Source organism: Equus asinus, chromosome 28 (genome assembly GCF_041296235.1).
Source record: "Equus asinus isolate D_3611 breed Donkey chromosome 28, EquAss-T2T_v2, whole genome shotgun sequence".
NCBI classification, from domain to species: domain Eukaryota; kingdom Metazoa; phylum Chordata; class Mammalia; order Perissodactyla; family Equidae; genus Equus; species Equus asinus.
The window spans coordinates 22,730,601-22,746,789 of NC_091817.1; the positions used below are offsets into that span (position 1 = coordinate 22,730,601).

Genomic DNA, 16,189 nt, shown 5'->3' on the forward strand with positions numbered 1-16,189 from the left:
TCATAATTATTTAAGGGAAATGTCCATTGTTGGAAATTTCACAGTCTCAGCCTCTCACAGCTGCCTGGGATGTGGGAGCAAAGCATGTTTGATAGAGTCAGTTTCACACCCTGGAGCTCTGGGAGGAGGGGGAGCATCTGTGGGCAGATGCAGAGGGGAGAAGAGTGGAGAGTGTGGTCAAGAGGGAAAGACCCGTCCTGCGTGAAGGGGGTCAATCTGGGGGTGGCCAGGCAATGCAGTAGAGAGACTCCAGCTTAGGGGTAGGGAGGCCTCAGTTTGGCTCCAGTAGTTTTGTCTATGTCTTTTGGGTGACGTTGAGTCAGTTCCTTCCCATCTCTGGGCCTCCTTTGTCCATACATAGGTGGTCAAGTGCCCTTCCTGGTGCCCTTCTACGTCATGTCGTGTCCTTTTCCTCTGGTTGCCTTCAATATTGTCCCATTGTATGGCTAGATGTGTGTGTTGTCCTTTAATCCTGCTTGGAGTTGACTGATCTTCCTGGATCTAGGCTTCAATGTCTTTCCATTTTTGGAAAATTCTCAGCCATTAGCTTTTCAAATATGTTTTCTCTTCATTCTTTCTCTCTTCTCTTTCTGGGATTCCAGTTATTCCTATATTGCACCATTCCATATTATCCCACATCTCTTAGATCCTCTGTACTTTCTTCCCACTCTTTTTTCTCTTTTTATTTAAGTTGGGCAATGTCTATTGACCTCTCTTCAACTTCGCTCATTCTCTCTTCAGCTGTGTCAAGTGTACTGATAAAACCATTGAAGGTATGCTTCATCTCTGTTACAATTTTTCAAAATTGCTGACATATCAGTTTGCTTCTCTCTGCAGAAATTATCCATCTGTTGATGCAAGTTTTCCATATAGTTGTTTTGGATCCCTAGTCTGTTAGTTCTAACACCTGGGCCATCTCTGACTCTACTTCTGCTGATTGTTTTTCTTGCTTTTTGTGTGTTTCCAATTTTGGATGAGGGGCCCAGGGTCCTCCCTCAGCAGCAAAGGTAGGAGAGTAGAAAATGAAGTAAATAGTATGTATGACTGGAAATGGGAATGCCTCTTCTGTTATCCCAATAATGTGTGTGTGTGTACACGTGTGTGTGTGTACAGCTGTGTGTGTGTGAGTGTACAGGTCTGTGTGTGTGTGTGTTGGGAGAGTTAAGTGTCTTTATTGGGAGTGGAGCCGGGCTTGAGTTTCATTGTTGCTGTGGTTTTCTTCAGTGCACCACCCGATTCACATTCTTCCAGTGTTACCTTGTGCTTAGGGCGAGAGGTGCTGAAAGGTTTTCTCAATGTTCCTGTTCCACCCTCAGCTGTACCCCTGCTCTGTGCACCTGCCCCTCAGAGAGGGTCTCTCTCCACACTGTCTCCCTCCCCCAGTGGTAGATTTCTGCTGCTCAGTCCCTGGTGTGTGCTAACTGAGTGCTGCCATCTAAGAGTGATTTCTCTTGTCCTGGTCAGACCTCAGCCTTAGGCAGACCCTGTGTCCCTGGGTCACGGAGAGGGGGTTTTCTCAGTGGTTCTGCCCCTCCCCAGCAATAAAAGTCCTCTAAAGACCAGGATCCAGGAGGGTCTCTTGTCCCACTCCCAGGGGTAGAGGGTTTTTAAATTTTCTTTTTCCTCAGCCTCAATAGCTCTTCCCAACAATGCCAAGGGAGGTGGGTTTGCTGCCCTTTTCTCAATGGTTTAGGGATTTTGTTCCTTGAGAGTGAGGTGTCTGAGCAGGGCTTCATGCTTGCATACCTGAGGCAGGTTTTCTTTGGTTTTATTACCTGCTTCCAATCATTCTCAGGAGACCCTGTGGCAGTCCTTAGAGAAGAGTCTGTGTACACTCCTCCATGGTTCTGTGGCTCTTGAGAATTTTATACCCTCATACCAGCCCACACTTGGCCTTCAGCACTTGATTAGGAATTTTAGAGTAATTCTACTCACACCCACGGTGACCCCATCTTCCATCTGTAGCAGATGGTGAGTCAGCATCCACATCCCATCTCTGCTCTGAAGTGCCTGTCTTCCTGAGACTTCAGGGTAACTGTTCACCCGCTACCTCAGCTCTTTGAATGGTTCAGGAAAAGTCATGATTTTGAGGATAATCTAGCTTTTTCTTGCTGTTAGAGTGGCAGTGACACTCCTTAGAGCTTTCCACATCCCAGCAGAAGCCAGGAGTCATCCCAGGGACTCTGAAAGGGGCAGTTTTAGGGTGACACTTCAGGGACTCACTCCAAGGTGGTCACTGTTTGCACTTCTAGTGGTGCAGGCTACAGAAGGAGCTCAGATGAGTTGTTGGAAGAGATGGCCTCAGGGAAAGGACTGGGAATGTACTGTGTATGTTGGAGAAAGAATGGAGAGCTGTGGAAGGGTCATAAGGGCCATACAACATGCTACAGGGTCACCTTGGCACCTCCTGACCTCGACGACTCCAAGTACATCCTCAACATCTGCCACCTCCATATTTACAGATAGTTCCACAGGGAAGACAGGGACGCTGCACTCTGGCCACCCCACATCCTGTTGTTGGAAGGTGTTGAGGGCCTAGAGACATGGAGCAGATGCAAAGTGTCCCAGGGCCCAGCCTGCTGCTCTGCTTGTCCAGAGGCCGAGTCAGACCTGTCAGAGGCAACTCCCTGCAGATAGTGCCCTCTCTCTTCATCCTTCTCTCTACAAGGAGGATGGCTTACTCTCCAGTTCAAGACACAGACACTGACTTGGTCTCCAAAAGAATATTTATTCCCAAAATTGAGGCCACAGATATAGAAATTCCCCCTCCTTGGCCTCTGCCCACTCACACCAGCCAATTCCCCAGCCTCCACAATCAGATGCCTCTTTGGACCTTAAACACCTTTTGTAGAACACCCCGGCCTTGGTCCCCCAGGCCCCTGAGGCTGATGGGTTGCCTATTCAAAGTTCAACATGTTCTGTCTGGTGTTGCTTCTCTGCTGCCTCCTTGGCCAGGAGCTCGGTCCAGAAAGCCACTTCCTTATCTTTAAGCTTCTGGGCTGCCTGAGTGGTGATGCCAATCTGTAGATACCCTTCCTTCTGGTCGTACACTGGCCAGTGGGGCAGCCCCTCACCATTTGGGTTCCTGGGAACAGAATCAAACAGATATTCTCCATATCTACTGTAGATTCTCCAAATCTACCAACAATCCTCTGTGATTTTCAGGGACTTCTGGGGTCAACTCTGCCTAGAGGCTCATATGCCTCCAGCAACAGGGAGTTCACCATCTCCTGGGCAGCCTGTCTATTTTTAGAGAGTTCTCATGTCAGAGGACACTGGGTCAGCAGTTTGACCATCAAACATCATACGCTTCCCCTTTCTAATAGACATGCCCTACCCCTTCCCCTCCCTGCCCCATCTTTGCTGTCAGGCTCACCCAGTCCGAGCAAAGTTGGCCCAGAATTTCATCACCATCTTGCTGAGTTTGATCTCCTCTTCTGAGGCACCCTCTGTGGGGAAGGAGACAAAAAGCCTTTGCTACTCAAACTGTGGTTCATGGTCCTTCAGCAGCAGCATCACTTGAGAGCTTGTTAGAAATTCAGAGTCTGAGCCCTTACTCTAGACCTACTGAGTCAGAAGATGCATTTTAGGAAGATGCTGGGTAATTTATGTGCACTTTAAGTTTGAGAATTACTGACGTAGGACATAGTAAACGGCTGCAGTCAATCCATGGGTGGGTGGCATTTGTCTTGTGTGCCTACCAGCCCTCCCCTCCCCCTTCAGAGTCACAATGCTGTACCCCAGGCTTTGCATCACAGCAATCCCACCCCCTAAGATTGCTCTCCTTTGGGTTTTCCTTAATCTCCTTTACCCACCCACATATGCACAGAATCTGATGGGATAACAGAGCTTTAATGGTCCTAAAGATTCACCCAACCTGGAAATCCCCAAAGGCACTGGTCTGTCACAAATAGCCTTGAGGTGGGTCACATGCAATACATCCCTCACTGTGGATAATTAAGGCATTGAAGACATTTGTGAAAGGTTTTCTTTAAAATATCATATTGTTAATATATTAAGTTGGAAAAGATATGAGTTTTAGAAAGAATGGATAGATGATTGGAAAGATAAATAGACACACATTAGCCCTGATTCAAGGTCAACCCCCATTCTAACCTTTCTATCTCTCAATCTGCTATGCTCTTGTGAGCGGAAATGGGTGGTGGCATTCTAGCCCTTGATCTGGACCTGATAGGTCACCTGCCACTTGTCACATTGATGGATTCTTGTAGTGACCATGAATGAGGGCACGTGGATACACATTCTCTATCAGGCATGGTGCAGCAAGAGAAAGGTTGGGGACACTTTTTGTTCAACCCTGTTATAGAGAATTCAGGAAACTAAGAACTGGAGAGAAGGAATAACTTGCCCAAGGCCACCAAACTGAGATTTGTACCCAGATCTCCTAATCCCAAGTTTGTAGTCACCAAAGGGAGATCACCTTTTAGAAATGGGGCCCCGAAGACCGAGAAGACCTCATCCCCGTGGTCCCCTATCACCGTCTTGGGTTTCGTGTCTGATGAGAAGCTTGGGCGGTACTGAAACTCATACATGTAGGTGGAGGCTCCGGCATCTGAGAAGACATGGATTCATGCACAGTTCATTGTACCTGATGCATACCTGGATGGTATCAAGGTCTCTTGGGGCCCTGAGCACTCAGGGAATTGGTGGCACACCTGGGTCCTGAGTACACAACAACAACATTAATAACAGCTGCCATTGTGAGTGTGTGTGTATGCTGGACACTGTGTGCCCCTGCAGGAAACTCCTGGTTATCAGCATAATAGAGAAATAGTGTTTTCAAAAGTTCTCTGACTTGCTTTAGGGCTCATAGCTGGTGAAGGTGGAATGGGATTTGAGCCACTGTTTGTTGAATGAATGAATGACGATTAAAGGAATGAATGAATGACTGTTGAAACACTAGACAGAGCCATTAGAAATAACTGTCATTATAGGGTCTCTGGGTCAATTTACATAAACTCCTTTGCCTACTGATGCATCCACACTCAAGAACACCTACAAACATACAGTTTACACTACTAGATTTCATTGATAACAGGATAGTTTCCATTCCTTTGGAGAATCCCTGCAGCCCAATAGGTGTCTTCTGTTCTGCCCAGTTTTGAGAGTTTCCAGTGTTTTTTCTCACCTATTCTGAGAAAAATGAAGCAACTCCAAGTTGCTGGTCTGAAAGCACAAATACTCAAATAAAAACATATGCAGAAATGAGACAATCCATCTCCTGAGTCTCAGGGCACCAAAGCTTAGCCTTCCTTTTTCTCTGTCACCTCACACGTCTTGATTCCTCCTGGGCCTGGGGAGTGTCAATGGGGTGATGGAAGAGCACACTGACTGAGAAAGGACAAAGTTGTTTCTCTCCTGGCCTCTCTCCTCCTCTCCCGTGCCTCCTCTCCCACCAGCCCCTCTGCAAGCCACAGAGATGTCAGTTTTCCTGCTGATGGCTTCACCAGAGTTGCCCATCCCCACTCCCTCAGGGCTAACAAAGGGCCACCTGGCCATGGAAATCAGCACTTTGCATAGATCATATTGCCTACAGAGGATTTAAGGGTCATATCCCAAGTCAGGCTGGTGGACAAACTTTACAACATTTCGCCCCATTGGACACAATAACAAATTTGGAAAGTGCTGAACAAAGGAAAACGAATAAGATCACTTAATCTCATCATTCAGAGAAACCTATAAATATTTTTAGCATATATCCCTTTGTTTTTGCTTGAGGAAGATTAACCCTGAGCTAACATCTAGGCCGATCCTCCTCTACTTTGTGGGAGGCCTCCACAGCATCACTGATGAGTGGAGTAGGTCCGCGCCTGGGATCTGAACTGTGGACCCTGGCCGTGGAAGGAGAGCACAGAGGTTTTGCCACTTGGCCATGGGGCCAGTCCCACATATTCTTTTTATGTATGTAAAATTGGGGCAATATTGAATATGTTGTAATGAAAATATTATAATCATTTCTTCACATCATTAAATGTTTGTCCACAAAATTAACAATATATTCCATCCAGACATGAAGAAGTAGAATAATTTATTAATTGCCTCCCACACCCCATCATTGCACCCTTGGTTAGGGGAGAGGAGATGTTTGGAAGAAGCAATCCCCTGCGGTTCAGGAATCCACCTGTTAAACAGCTGCTTCCAGGTCAGCAGAGCTCCCTGAAAGGAGGGGTTCACCTCGCCTCTGCCGCCCAAACGTTTTAGAGAGGAGCTCAGAACACAGCCATAGAGGAGAGATCTTTTGTGAATGAGAGAACTTATTTTTGGCACAATGCTGCCCAAAAGATCTTTTTTTCTAATTTCTGCCTTAAACCACTGAGATTTATACAATTCTGACACTCACAACACAAGTCTTCAAAGTTAAGTGAGGCACAGATTTGGATGATAACAATTAGGAGCAACAAGAGAAGCAGAAGGAAAGAGAGAGCTAGGAATAAAAAATATGCAAATTAAAACAGTGTGATGTTCTCTCTTCTTCTTCTTCTTCTTTTTTTTTTTTTTGTTGAGGAAGAGCTTATGCAATTGGCAGTGTTATTTTTATTTTGTAGTCTGAGGGTACCAGGTGAGAGAATTAAGAAATCCACCCTCTTAACCCTGGAAACCAATTTCACAATCTGTATCTCCAACTTTAATATGCTCCTACATCCCGGCCTAGTAATTTCACTTCTAAAAACCAAACCCTGGAAAATTATTAGAGACTGAAGACTTATGCAAATAAGGCTGAGAAGAATGTTTTTCTGGCATCAAAATGTGAGCAGCCAGTCTAAATATCCAATAGGACAGGAGTACTAAAACTTTTTTTTTTTTTTTGCTTTTTTGGTGAGGAAGATTGGCCTTGAGCTAACATCTGTGCCAGTCTTCTTCTATTTTGTGTGTGGGATGCCTCCACAGCATGGCTTAGTGAGTGGTGCTAGGTCTGTGCCTGGGATCCAAACCTGTGCACCCTGGGCTGCCAAAGTAGAGCAGGTGATCTTAACCACTACGCCACCAGGCCAGTCCCAACTACTAAAATAAATTTTGATCCATGAAATGATGGATGTTTTCAATGAGTTTTACTCACATTGAGGAAAAACCAACAATATCATGTTCTATGAACAAAAACATAATATAAATTAATTTTTAAACCATATATAAGACATAGAAAGATTGTTAGAAGAAAACATCAAAAATTTATAGCAGATACTACTAGGTGGAGGGGTTACCAGTGATATCCAGTTTCTTCTTTATGTGTTCCATATTTTCACAACTTTCTACAACTGTAAGATATTATATATTACTACATATAAATTTCATATCAGAAAAGTTCTTTTTTAGCAAAGAGACAATGAGAGAAATACACAAGTGAAAGAAGGACGTTGACAAAATCTGTGTGGTCCTGTCAAAAGACCCTGAGCTCAAAGTCATGAGATATCAGATGAAAAATACAAGTCCACTTCAGCTGGACCAGCAGACGATGCAGACAGGGATACCACAAAGCAGATATGCAGGAATAAGCAAGAACAAGTTCATGAAAGAACAGATTTGAGCCAGGTGGCCCTTGGCTGAAGGGTTTCATCAGGACCCTCGGGTGGAAGAAGCGGCAACCAGCACATGTACATTATTGTCCCGAGTGCTTGGGGACATAATAGGTCAGCTGTAGCTACTTTTTATCATTCTGATAACATCCTGAATTCACAACCCTCCCAGCACAGTTAGAGAGAGGGGAGTGGACCAGAGAACCATTTCCTGGCTTGCAGACTAGGTGAAGGAGAGCTCCTAGAAAAAGAAGGGTCCTGTGAGGACCTCATAAAGGCACCCAGAAGGGACCCATCCTCTCTAGGCGAGCTCATCCACCCTAACCTCACATCCCACCCACACAACCTTGGGTTAATGTGGAAGGTCCTGTGGTAGAGCCAGAACACACCAGGATGGACAAAAGGCAGTGGGAGACGTTTACATTCTCCGGATGACCTGCCCCCTCACCTCCCATTGCTTACTCTTTTCGTCTTTCTTGGTCCTGGACAACTCTCATGATGCTATGCTTAACTTCACTCTATCCCCAGTCCACTAGTTAACAAACTATGTTGAGATTAGCGCTCACCTTGGAAACCATCCAAGACACATAAGATTTGACTTCTAGCCATAATTCCAGGTGAGGAGTTCCTGTAGCAGATGCTGTTGGTGCCTCACCATATCCCCTGTGTCAGGGCATGCCAACCTGACTTCCACCCCTGGCATCTGCAGCTCTTTCTCTGAGGTCTTTGACCACTAGAGAACACTCTGTCTATGTGTGCTGTAGTTCAAAGAGCCAGGTAATTAACAGCCCTTGAGAACAGCCTTCAACCAATGACTCGTGGGAGTTGGAGGATAAATGCCCCAGCTCCCATGCCATTTGGCTCGAGATAAGCCTGAGAATGTCTTCCGCAGGTTTCCCAGAGCTCCCCAGTTCCAGTGTCCACAGTGGATACTTGCGTGACAGGGCAGCATGGATTGGCTTCCTTCCCCTTCCCATGTCACTCCTATATTCCTCTACTGGTGTTTTCTGGAATCACCTCCCAAATATACTACTTGCGTTCAGATCATTCTCTCAGAGTCGGCTTCCAGTGGAAACTAAAATAGGACAGAGCCCCACCCCAGGCCATATGGAATTCACCTCGGAGGCTTTATCCTCAGCAATTTCCACATATCTGTCTATGCTTGGCGTGGGCAGGAGAGACTGTGAAGCTAGTGGGGTCAGTGTCCCTTTGCTGTCCAACTTGTGGAACTCACCTCTGTGGAGACGGGCCACAGTCACAGATGGGACACCAAACATCACATCTCCAATCAAGTCCAGGAACAGGTCTTTCTTTTTGATGGGGTCGTCTGTCCCTCCTAAATACTTCTCAATGGCCACTGGAGTCAGTTCCTCAGGGATGTGCTGAAATGGATCAAGAGTGAAAGTGACCACCACCCTCTGGTGAGTGACAGCTTCTCTTCTTGCATTGATGGTGAACCTCTGGATTCCTGTGCAACCATTCCCTACCCCAGGTAGCAGATGGGGAAGGCTGAAAAATGGGATTAGAACCCTCAGGCCCCAGTCTTCATTCTGCCATTCAACTGGTGTGTGATTTCGGGCAAGCCCTTCCTCTCTTTAGGCCTCAGCCAGTTCCTAGACTCTTACAACGATGGGGTAGGACTTCCACAAGAGTGAAGTGGCCTTCTTCTGGTCCAGCTTGCCTTCAGAGAGTGGGTAGCCCAGCATCTGTTAAAACAATGGTTAAGCAATTGTGAATCATTGGGAATTAGAAGGAAGAAATAAAGGGTCCATTTGACCAATCAATGAAGGCTGAAGGTCACCTTGTCATGTCTTGACAGGGGTGGGTCTTTGACGAGTTGGGCAAACTCAATGAATTAAATGGACCATTATATCCAGAAACTGAAGGAGCACAAAGAGGATAAAGTAGATGTCCAGCTCTTTGCAGTATATATGTGTATACGTATGTCAAGCTAGAGTCCACACAATGGTCATCACCACAGAGAAGGAAGGCTTAAGCCAGGCTAGTGTGGAAGTGGAGGGCTCTGGGCAGTGGACACAGAGCTCACAAATACCCTCCCTGTCTCAGCTGGCTGAGGAAGCCCTGAATCCTGCCACTCTGGCTTTGGTCCTTCAGTATAATCCCTGAAATTGTTCTGAAGTGAGAACCGCAGAACTCTGCACATAACAACTCCACCCAAACCTCTGCAGTAAGGGACTTGACCAAACTCTATCAAGGCATCTAGCTGCTCAAGGGCCTGCCTTTAGGATGACCCAGTGCCCTTTAAAACCCCTGCTCGAGAAAGCTCCCTGCTGCCAGGAGAATTTACTGTTTGTTCCAGCCACACCTGCTGAAAGGTTGATAGGTCCCTGAACCCTCTCTTAGAGCAGTTACTTTAGAAATCTGGCAACTGCAAACCCTTCCTCTGCCCTTGAGATGCAAATCTCCCACCCAATTCTGTTTCCTCAAACCTGAGAGCCCTCTGTTTCAAATGCAGACTTTCAGGGATGACTTTGCTCTCTCTCAGTTCCTGTGAAAGGAGAAAGACCTAACCTCTTTGGGCGCCTTGCTCCAACCTATGCAACTGCCTCCTGTCATAAAGAGACGAGTTAGTTTCTCCTCTGGGTGGGCGCCAATTAAGTAATTCTGGCAGCCTGATCACCTGGACAAACCCACCCTCCCATCCCACAACCTTTTCCGGAGCACATGGAGCCTTTAAATAGGCTCCAGCCTTTAGTTTCAGGGACTTGAGCTCAGTTCACGCTGGATTCTTTTCCCCACTGCAGTGATATAAATGAATAAAGCCTGTCCTCACCACTTACACTCTTGTCAGCTTTATCTTAGACAGAAGGGACAGCCCTTCCTAGCTTTCAGCAGTCATTGTAACTCGAGAGGAAGCGAGCTCTTCTGAATCTTTGCAGTTGGACGACCAGGAGCGTGTGTGGGGTTTATGGAGAAACCATGAAGGCCTGAAACCCAATGGGAGAGGCTGCAGGGCCCCACACCTCACACTCCTTCACCCACAAGCTCCTTCCCTTTCCAGGCCTCGGTTTTCTCATCTGCCCAGGGATTGTCTCTACAGGCCCTCCCAGCATTGACATTTCAGGATTCTTGGATTGGGGGACAATTAGAGAGTGTTTGGGGAGAGGGATCCCCAGGGCTGCGCCATCCAGATGACAGTTGGGCCATCGCAGAGAAGGTTTCCATGGAGATGTCAACTTGTGTGAAGGGGACAGCTGCCATGGACCCCAAGGGGGATCTGGGGAAGGAGGAGTTCTTGTAACCAGAAATGGCAGAGGTGATGTGAAGGGCAGGGGAGGTGAGTCTTAGAGACCAGCACATTCTCACCATTGGAATAATCCAGCCAAACTCTTGCTTGTTGATTCCGACGATGTAGGGAACAGTGTTGAACTTCTTTTCAGCCAGAATCTCCTCAGGCATCCTTGGCAGCAGCACTCCATCAACCACAGTGGGCAGGAAGGGATGGCTCTGGGGAAGAGGGAGTGTAGTGTTGTGCTTCCCTTGTTGGGGAAACACCTGCCTCTCCTGCTCTGCCTGTCTGAGAGCACGGCCAGCACCACAGACCTGCATGCCCATGGTGGTGACCACAGAACTCAGGGTCCCGACAAAGGAGACTAAGTCTGTATGACCCAGAGGGCAGAACTTCCACCAGGGGCTAGAGGTGGTAAGGTGATTGGGAAAGTCTCCCTCAAATTGATATACACACACACACACACACACACAATATATATATACATATTTATATATGTATACATATTTAAATGTGTGTAAACATATTTAAGTATGCATATATATTTAAATATATATACATGTATACATATATTTAAAAATATGTATATATACATTTTTACAGACATTTAAATTTGAAGTGTATGTATATCTATGTCTCTCTCTCTACAGTCAGTCCTCATTATTCGTGGTGGTTTAGGGCTGTAAGTCACCGTGGACTCTGAATTAGCGAACACTGAGCCACTGCTCCCGGGGGAAATACAGGGTCAGTTTCCTGCGAGCCTCTGGTCACATTTTCATCAACCCTGTTTTGTGTGTGTTTAAAGACACCTTATGTAATATACATTTAACAAACATGATTAGTTATCTGTAACTGTTGTTTATAATAAAGCACCAGTCTAGAAGGGCTCCACATTTTCCGGGCCCTGACTAACATGGCTGTAATTTCCTTGTCGTTCAGCCTTGTGACAGTGCCATCCACTATGAGTTTATCATCATCACCTCATGAAACCACAACTGTAGCTGTTTTTCCACAGCTTCATCACACACTATGGATGTTACTTTAGCCTTTCCAGAGGGGGCTCACGGCAAATGTCCTCCTCCTTTTTCTGGGTGGGCTGCAGGGTTGATTCATTAACACTGAACGCACAGCCGACCGCGCTGTGACCCACGCCTGAATGAAGCTCATCAAACACACGGACTTTCTCCCATGTTGGGCACATCACGGTGTTATTGTGCTTGGGAACACTAGACAGCCCCTCAGCACTATGCCTGGGAATACTGTAAACAGAGAATCCACCAACAGAAGGCACAGAAAAGTGAAAAATGTGGCACTAAATAGACCATGTTAACAGTCTGAGACACGAAACAGAAGACGGAGTGTTGCCTTGTTGGATCTCAGATGGGAACATACATGTCATCACATGACTCACACTTTCGGCCCCTCTGTGCATGTCCGCGAATGACCACAAAAGTGCCCCGAGTATTGATTTTGGGTAACAAATAAATTTCAGTGAGTAGGTGAATTCACAAATACAGAATTCACGATCAATGACAGTTGACTGTGTCTATGTGTCTGTATTTAAACATGAGCTATTCTTGATAAGTGATTTGCCTTGAGGAGACAGTGAGCTCCTCATCGCTCACGGTGCTTAAAACTGAGACTTGATTCCCTATCGGAGAGGAAAAGCAGGAATAAATAAAAGAATCAGGGATGGGCTCATGTTGTGACTTACTTTTAGGTGTTACCTTTGATGGAATATATTTACATGATCACAGATGCAGCAGGGCCTGACTCACACGTCACCGTCTGGGAAGCTGGTTCTGGGTACAGTTATATTTCATATTTGGTCACCGAAGTTGTTAAGACCATGGGTTTTGGAGCCAAACTACCTAGATTTGAAACCTGGCTCTGCCACTTACTAGCTGGTGACCTAGGAAAGTAATTTCACCTGTTTGTCACTCAGTTTCCTCATCTATTTATTAGAGGGGTTGTTGAGGGGATTAAATGATAGAACACTGCAAAATGCTCTGCACAGTACCTGAAAAGGGTTGGATAAACATTAGACGCTAGTCATTAACGGTGTTGTTACAGATCCCTCAAAGAGACACCAGCCCCATGTGTCATATTTCCAGTTCCATGTACTATGTGTCATATTCCTCCCTGGATGGCAGGAGAAAGTGGACAACCCCCAGGCTTTGAGACTGGGTGCCTACATCTGCTCTGCAAGGGTCAATGAAGACGGGTGAGTTCTGGCTGCACAGAAGTTGTGTCAAGTGATCTGACTCACCAGGACAAGGGCCCACATCCTAATGCAATACGGCCAACAATAGCAACAAAGGATCGGGGTGCCACCACTGCTCTCTTTGAAAGACTGTGCAGTTCAGAAAGGGCTGCTGTGGGAAGCTGCCTAGAGGAGCAGCTCATTCTGGAAGGAAGACACAGGGCAGCCCACATAGGGGAGGTGCCTGCCATCTGCAGTGGGCCTGGGGAGTGAACAGTATTCCAAACAGTGGGAATGGCATGAGCACAGTGACCGAGATGACAATGTGTAGCAGTAATCCCAGGAACCTCAGACCCCGGGAGCCCTGGGCTTGGAGGAAGGCTGTGGGGCATGGACAGAGAGAGGGCAGATGGTGCAGCAACTTTCTCCACCATGTCCGGCACAGAGCAGGGACTCAGATGTGCTTTGAAGGGTAACTCCATGGAGGTGAGGGGACTTGTCTCGTAAGGAGGGTCAGCCTTTTAAGAAGGGGCGACATGCCCTGACCTGGGTCCACAAGGGTAAGTCTGGCTGCGCCGTGGGGCATGGGAATGGGAGGGAGTGTAGAGGTGGAAGATAGTGAAAGTCCAGGAGACAGACCATGAGGGCCCGATCAGGGCGGCGTCCAGTGGGGGCTGATGGACACCAGCAACAGTGGGAATGGCAGTGATGGCCGCTGTCCAGAGTGGCTGCAGGTGGCTGCCCTGTGTGGGGCTCCTGCATCCCCTGGCTCAGGTCAGAAACCCAGGGGCCTGATTCATCCCTTCTCTTCTTCTTATGCTCCACATCCTGTCCACTAGCACCTCCTGTCAGTTGTTACTTAAAAATATCCAGGCACCAAGTCCTTCTCACCACCTCCTCTGCTGTGGGCTTGTCCAAGCCGCCATGATTCTTTGCCGGGATTGTTGCAGCCCGGGGGCCCCAGCTGCTGTCCCTGCATCTGCTCTGCCCCTTCCCCACCTTTCATTTAACACAGCTGTCAATGAGCCCTTTGTAACATCCAAGGTCACTCACTCCTCTGTTCAGAACCCTCCCATGACTTCCAGTCACACTTGGAATCAAAATCCAAGTCCTTTAAAGGACCACCCCCACCTCCCATTCCCTTTTCAGCCTCAGCCCTGTCCTTCACTCCCTCCAGCACAGCCACACCTTAGGACCTTTGCAGTTACTCTTCCCTCTGCCTGGAGCAATCATCCTCAGCATTCTCGGCAGCTGGTTTCGTCTTCTCCGCCAGAATTCGTATCGAATGTCACCTTTTCATGGACCATTCCAAACACTGTCAGGTCACTTCAAACCACTGGCAAAACTGCAGCCCCATTTCACAATCACTTTTCCACCCTAATGCTCACCATCATCACACACAGTATGTATTTTATTTGTCTGTTTATTGACTCTTCCCTCACTCCAGGAGGGCAGGGATTGCCTCTCATTTTGCCTGTTTCGCTGTTATATACTCACCTCCTGAATCAGGTGCTGGCACATAGTAAGTGCTAATTAAATCTTTGCTGAATGACTGAATGAATCTCATCTAATCCTCACCACACCTTTTAAGCTAAATGCTACCAACCGCAGGGAGAGAGCAGAGAGGACAGGAAGGTGAGACATTGCAGAGATAATGTCACTTGAACCTGGTAACATGTTAGAAGGCAGGAGGGGAGGAAGAAAGAGATGGGGAGGATGCTGTTGGAGTTTCCTGCGTGGTTGAGATGAGGGTGGAGTCCTCACGACTGAGATTCTTGGCTCCCTTCCTGACGGCCCTGCAGACAGTGCAGTTTGCACAGCTAACCAGCCCTGCAGCCTCCAGGAGGAGATCTGGGCTCCTCAGTGAAGGCTCCTGAAGAAATCTCTTATCCAGTTATCTCCACCTCCTCATAGTGGAAGGTTCTAGTCGAACCTTCTATTAAGGGGGCATTTTTGGGAGTAGAAAATGTAAACACGAGGAGAGGGTAGGTTGGGCCAAGTGGAAACAGACTTGATGACTGGGAGCACTGGACTGGGAGGCAAGGGAATGGGTTCCAGTCCTGTGTCTGGTCCTCATGGCTGTCCTATATGGGCAAGTCACTGTCCCTCTCTGGGCCTCAGCAATATGAACACAGGGAATTACTGTGAGTCCACAGGCGGAATTCTTTCATCTATATTTAACTGGAGTTTAAAGATATCAGGACTTAAAACCTGTAATCAATAAGCCAAAGGTCCTTACCTCTCTAGGGTCTCCAAGGAAATCAAGGGTGAAAAATTTCTGTGAAGACAAAGGCAGAGGATATGGGTGAGAAGGCTTCCTGGAGAAAAGCTGGACCCGGGCTCCCCTGGGCGTGAGCACAGGGTGTAGGTGTAGGTTGGGGAAGGGGGCTCTGGAGAGGATGTCTGTGGTGGTGCCTGCCCTGCCCTCCATCCATTTCCCCTCTTGTTTCCCCAGGAAACAACACCCCAATTTTCCTTTGGGGGAACTCTCTCTTCCCCTCTCTTTCTCCATGAATCCAGGATTCTATATGGGGCCCGTGGTGCCCCATCTTCCTGACCACAGAGTTTAATTCAAGCATGGGCATGCTTCATGTCAGTCCAATAGGGTTTATCCTGAACCTTTTGTTGGAATTATTGGAAAAGAAGGTTTCTAAGCTGATAGGACGGTAATCTAGTCTAGTGCTGTTTTTTAACCTCCTCAGAGGACAAACTTGCCTGACAGTGAAGCCAACACTGAGAGGTAAAAAGCTGATGGATGGAGACAAATTCTTAATTCTATCATATATGCATCTGGGTCCAGCCAAGCCTGAAGCCTTCTACTCTTGAACTGCAGTTTAGTTTTCAGTCAGTTACCTGACAATTCTGCCACAACACACTCCTTTTTCTGCTCTAGGCAATTTGAGATGAGATTTGCTTTTGATAGTCCCAACTCATACAAGCTCTTGTAAATTCATCCCCCAGACACATTTCTCTTTTTCCTTTGTTCACAAAGCTGTACTGAGTGTAATGTTACACTATAGCTAAAAGCTCTGACCAGTATGCAGTGAGTGACCTTCTATTATAGGTGGTAGCCATACCAACCAGGTGCGTGTGTGTGTGTGTGTGTGTGTGTGTATTGGGGAGAGTGAATAATCATGGAAACACTTCCACATGACTCAGACAATCTCAGAAGGAAACTATGAGATCTTAGGTTCTCCGGGTTTT

General features: G+C 47.1%; 1 protein-coding gene across 4 annotated transcripts in view; it reads right to left on the reverse strand.

The window, feature by feature from the left end:
- Window positions 1-2,714: 2,714 nt before the first annotated feature.
- Window positions 2,715-16,189, reverse strand: part of LOC106822420 (liver carboxylesterase 1-like) — a 33,737-nt gene continuing 20,262 nt past the window's right edge. For 2 of the 4 annotated variants that reach the window (XM_044761509.2, XM_044761508.2), the window contains exons 8-14: window positions 15,225-15,263; window positions 10,860-11,000; window positions 9,158-9,238; window positions 8,767-8,914; window positions 4,442-4,573; window positions 3,377-3,449; window positions 2,715-3,085 (exon numbers count right to left, since the gene is read on the reverse strand). In XM_044761509.2, the coding sequence (XP_044617444.2) occupies window positions 2,902-3,085; window positions 3,377-3,449; window positions 4,442-4,573; window positions 8,767-8,914; window positions 9,158-9,238; window positions 10,860-11,000; window positions 15,225-15,263 (798 nt within the window). In that variant the 3' untranslated portion in view covers window positions 2,715-2,901. The remainder of the gene's footprint in view (window positions 3,086-3,376; window positions 3,450-4,441; window positions 4,574-8,766; window positions 8,915-9,157; window positions 9,239-10,859; window positions 11,001-15,224; window positions 15,264-16,189) is intronic. The other 2 variants (XM_044761511.2, XM_044761510.2) reach the window with 1 other exon arrangement.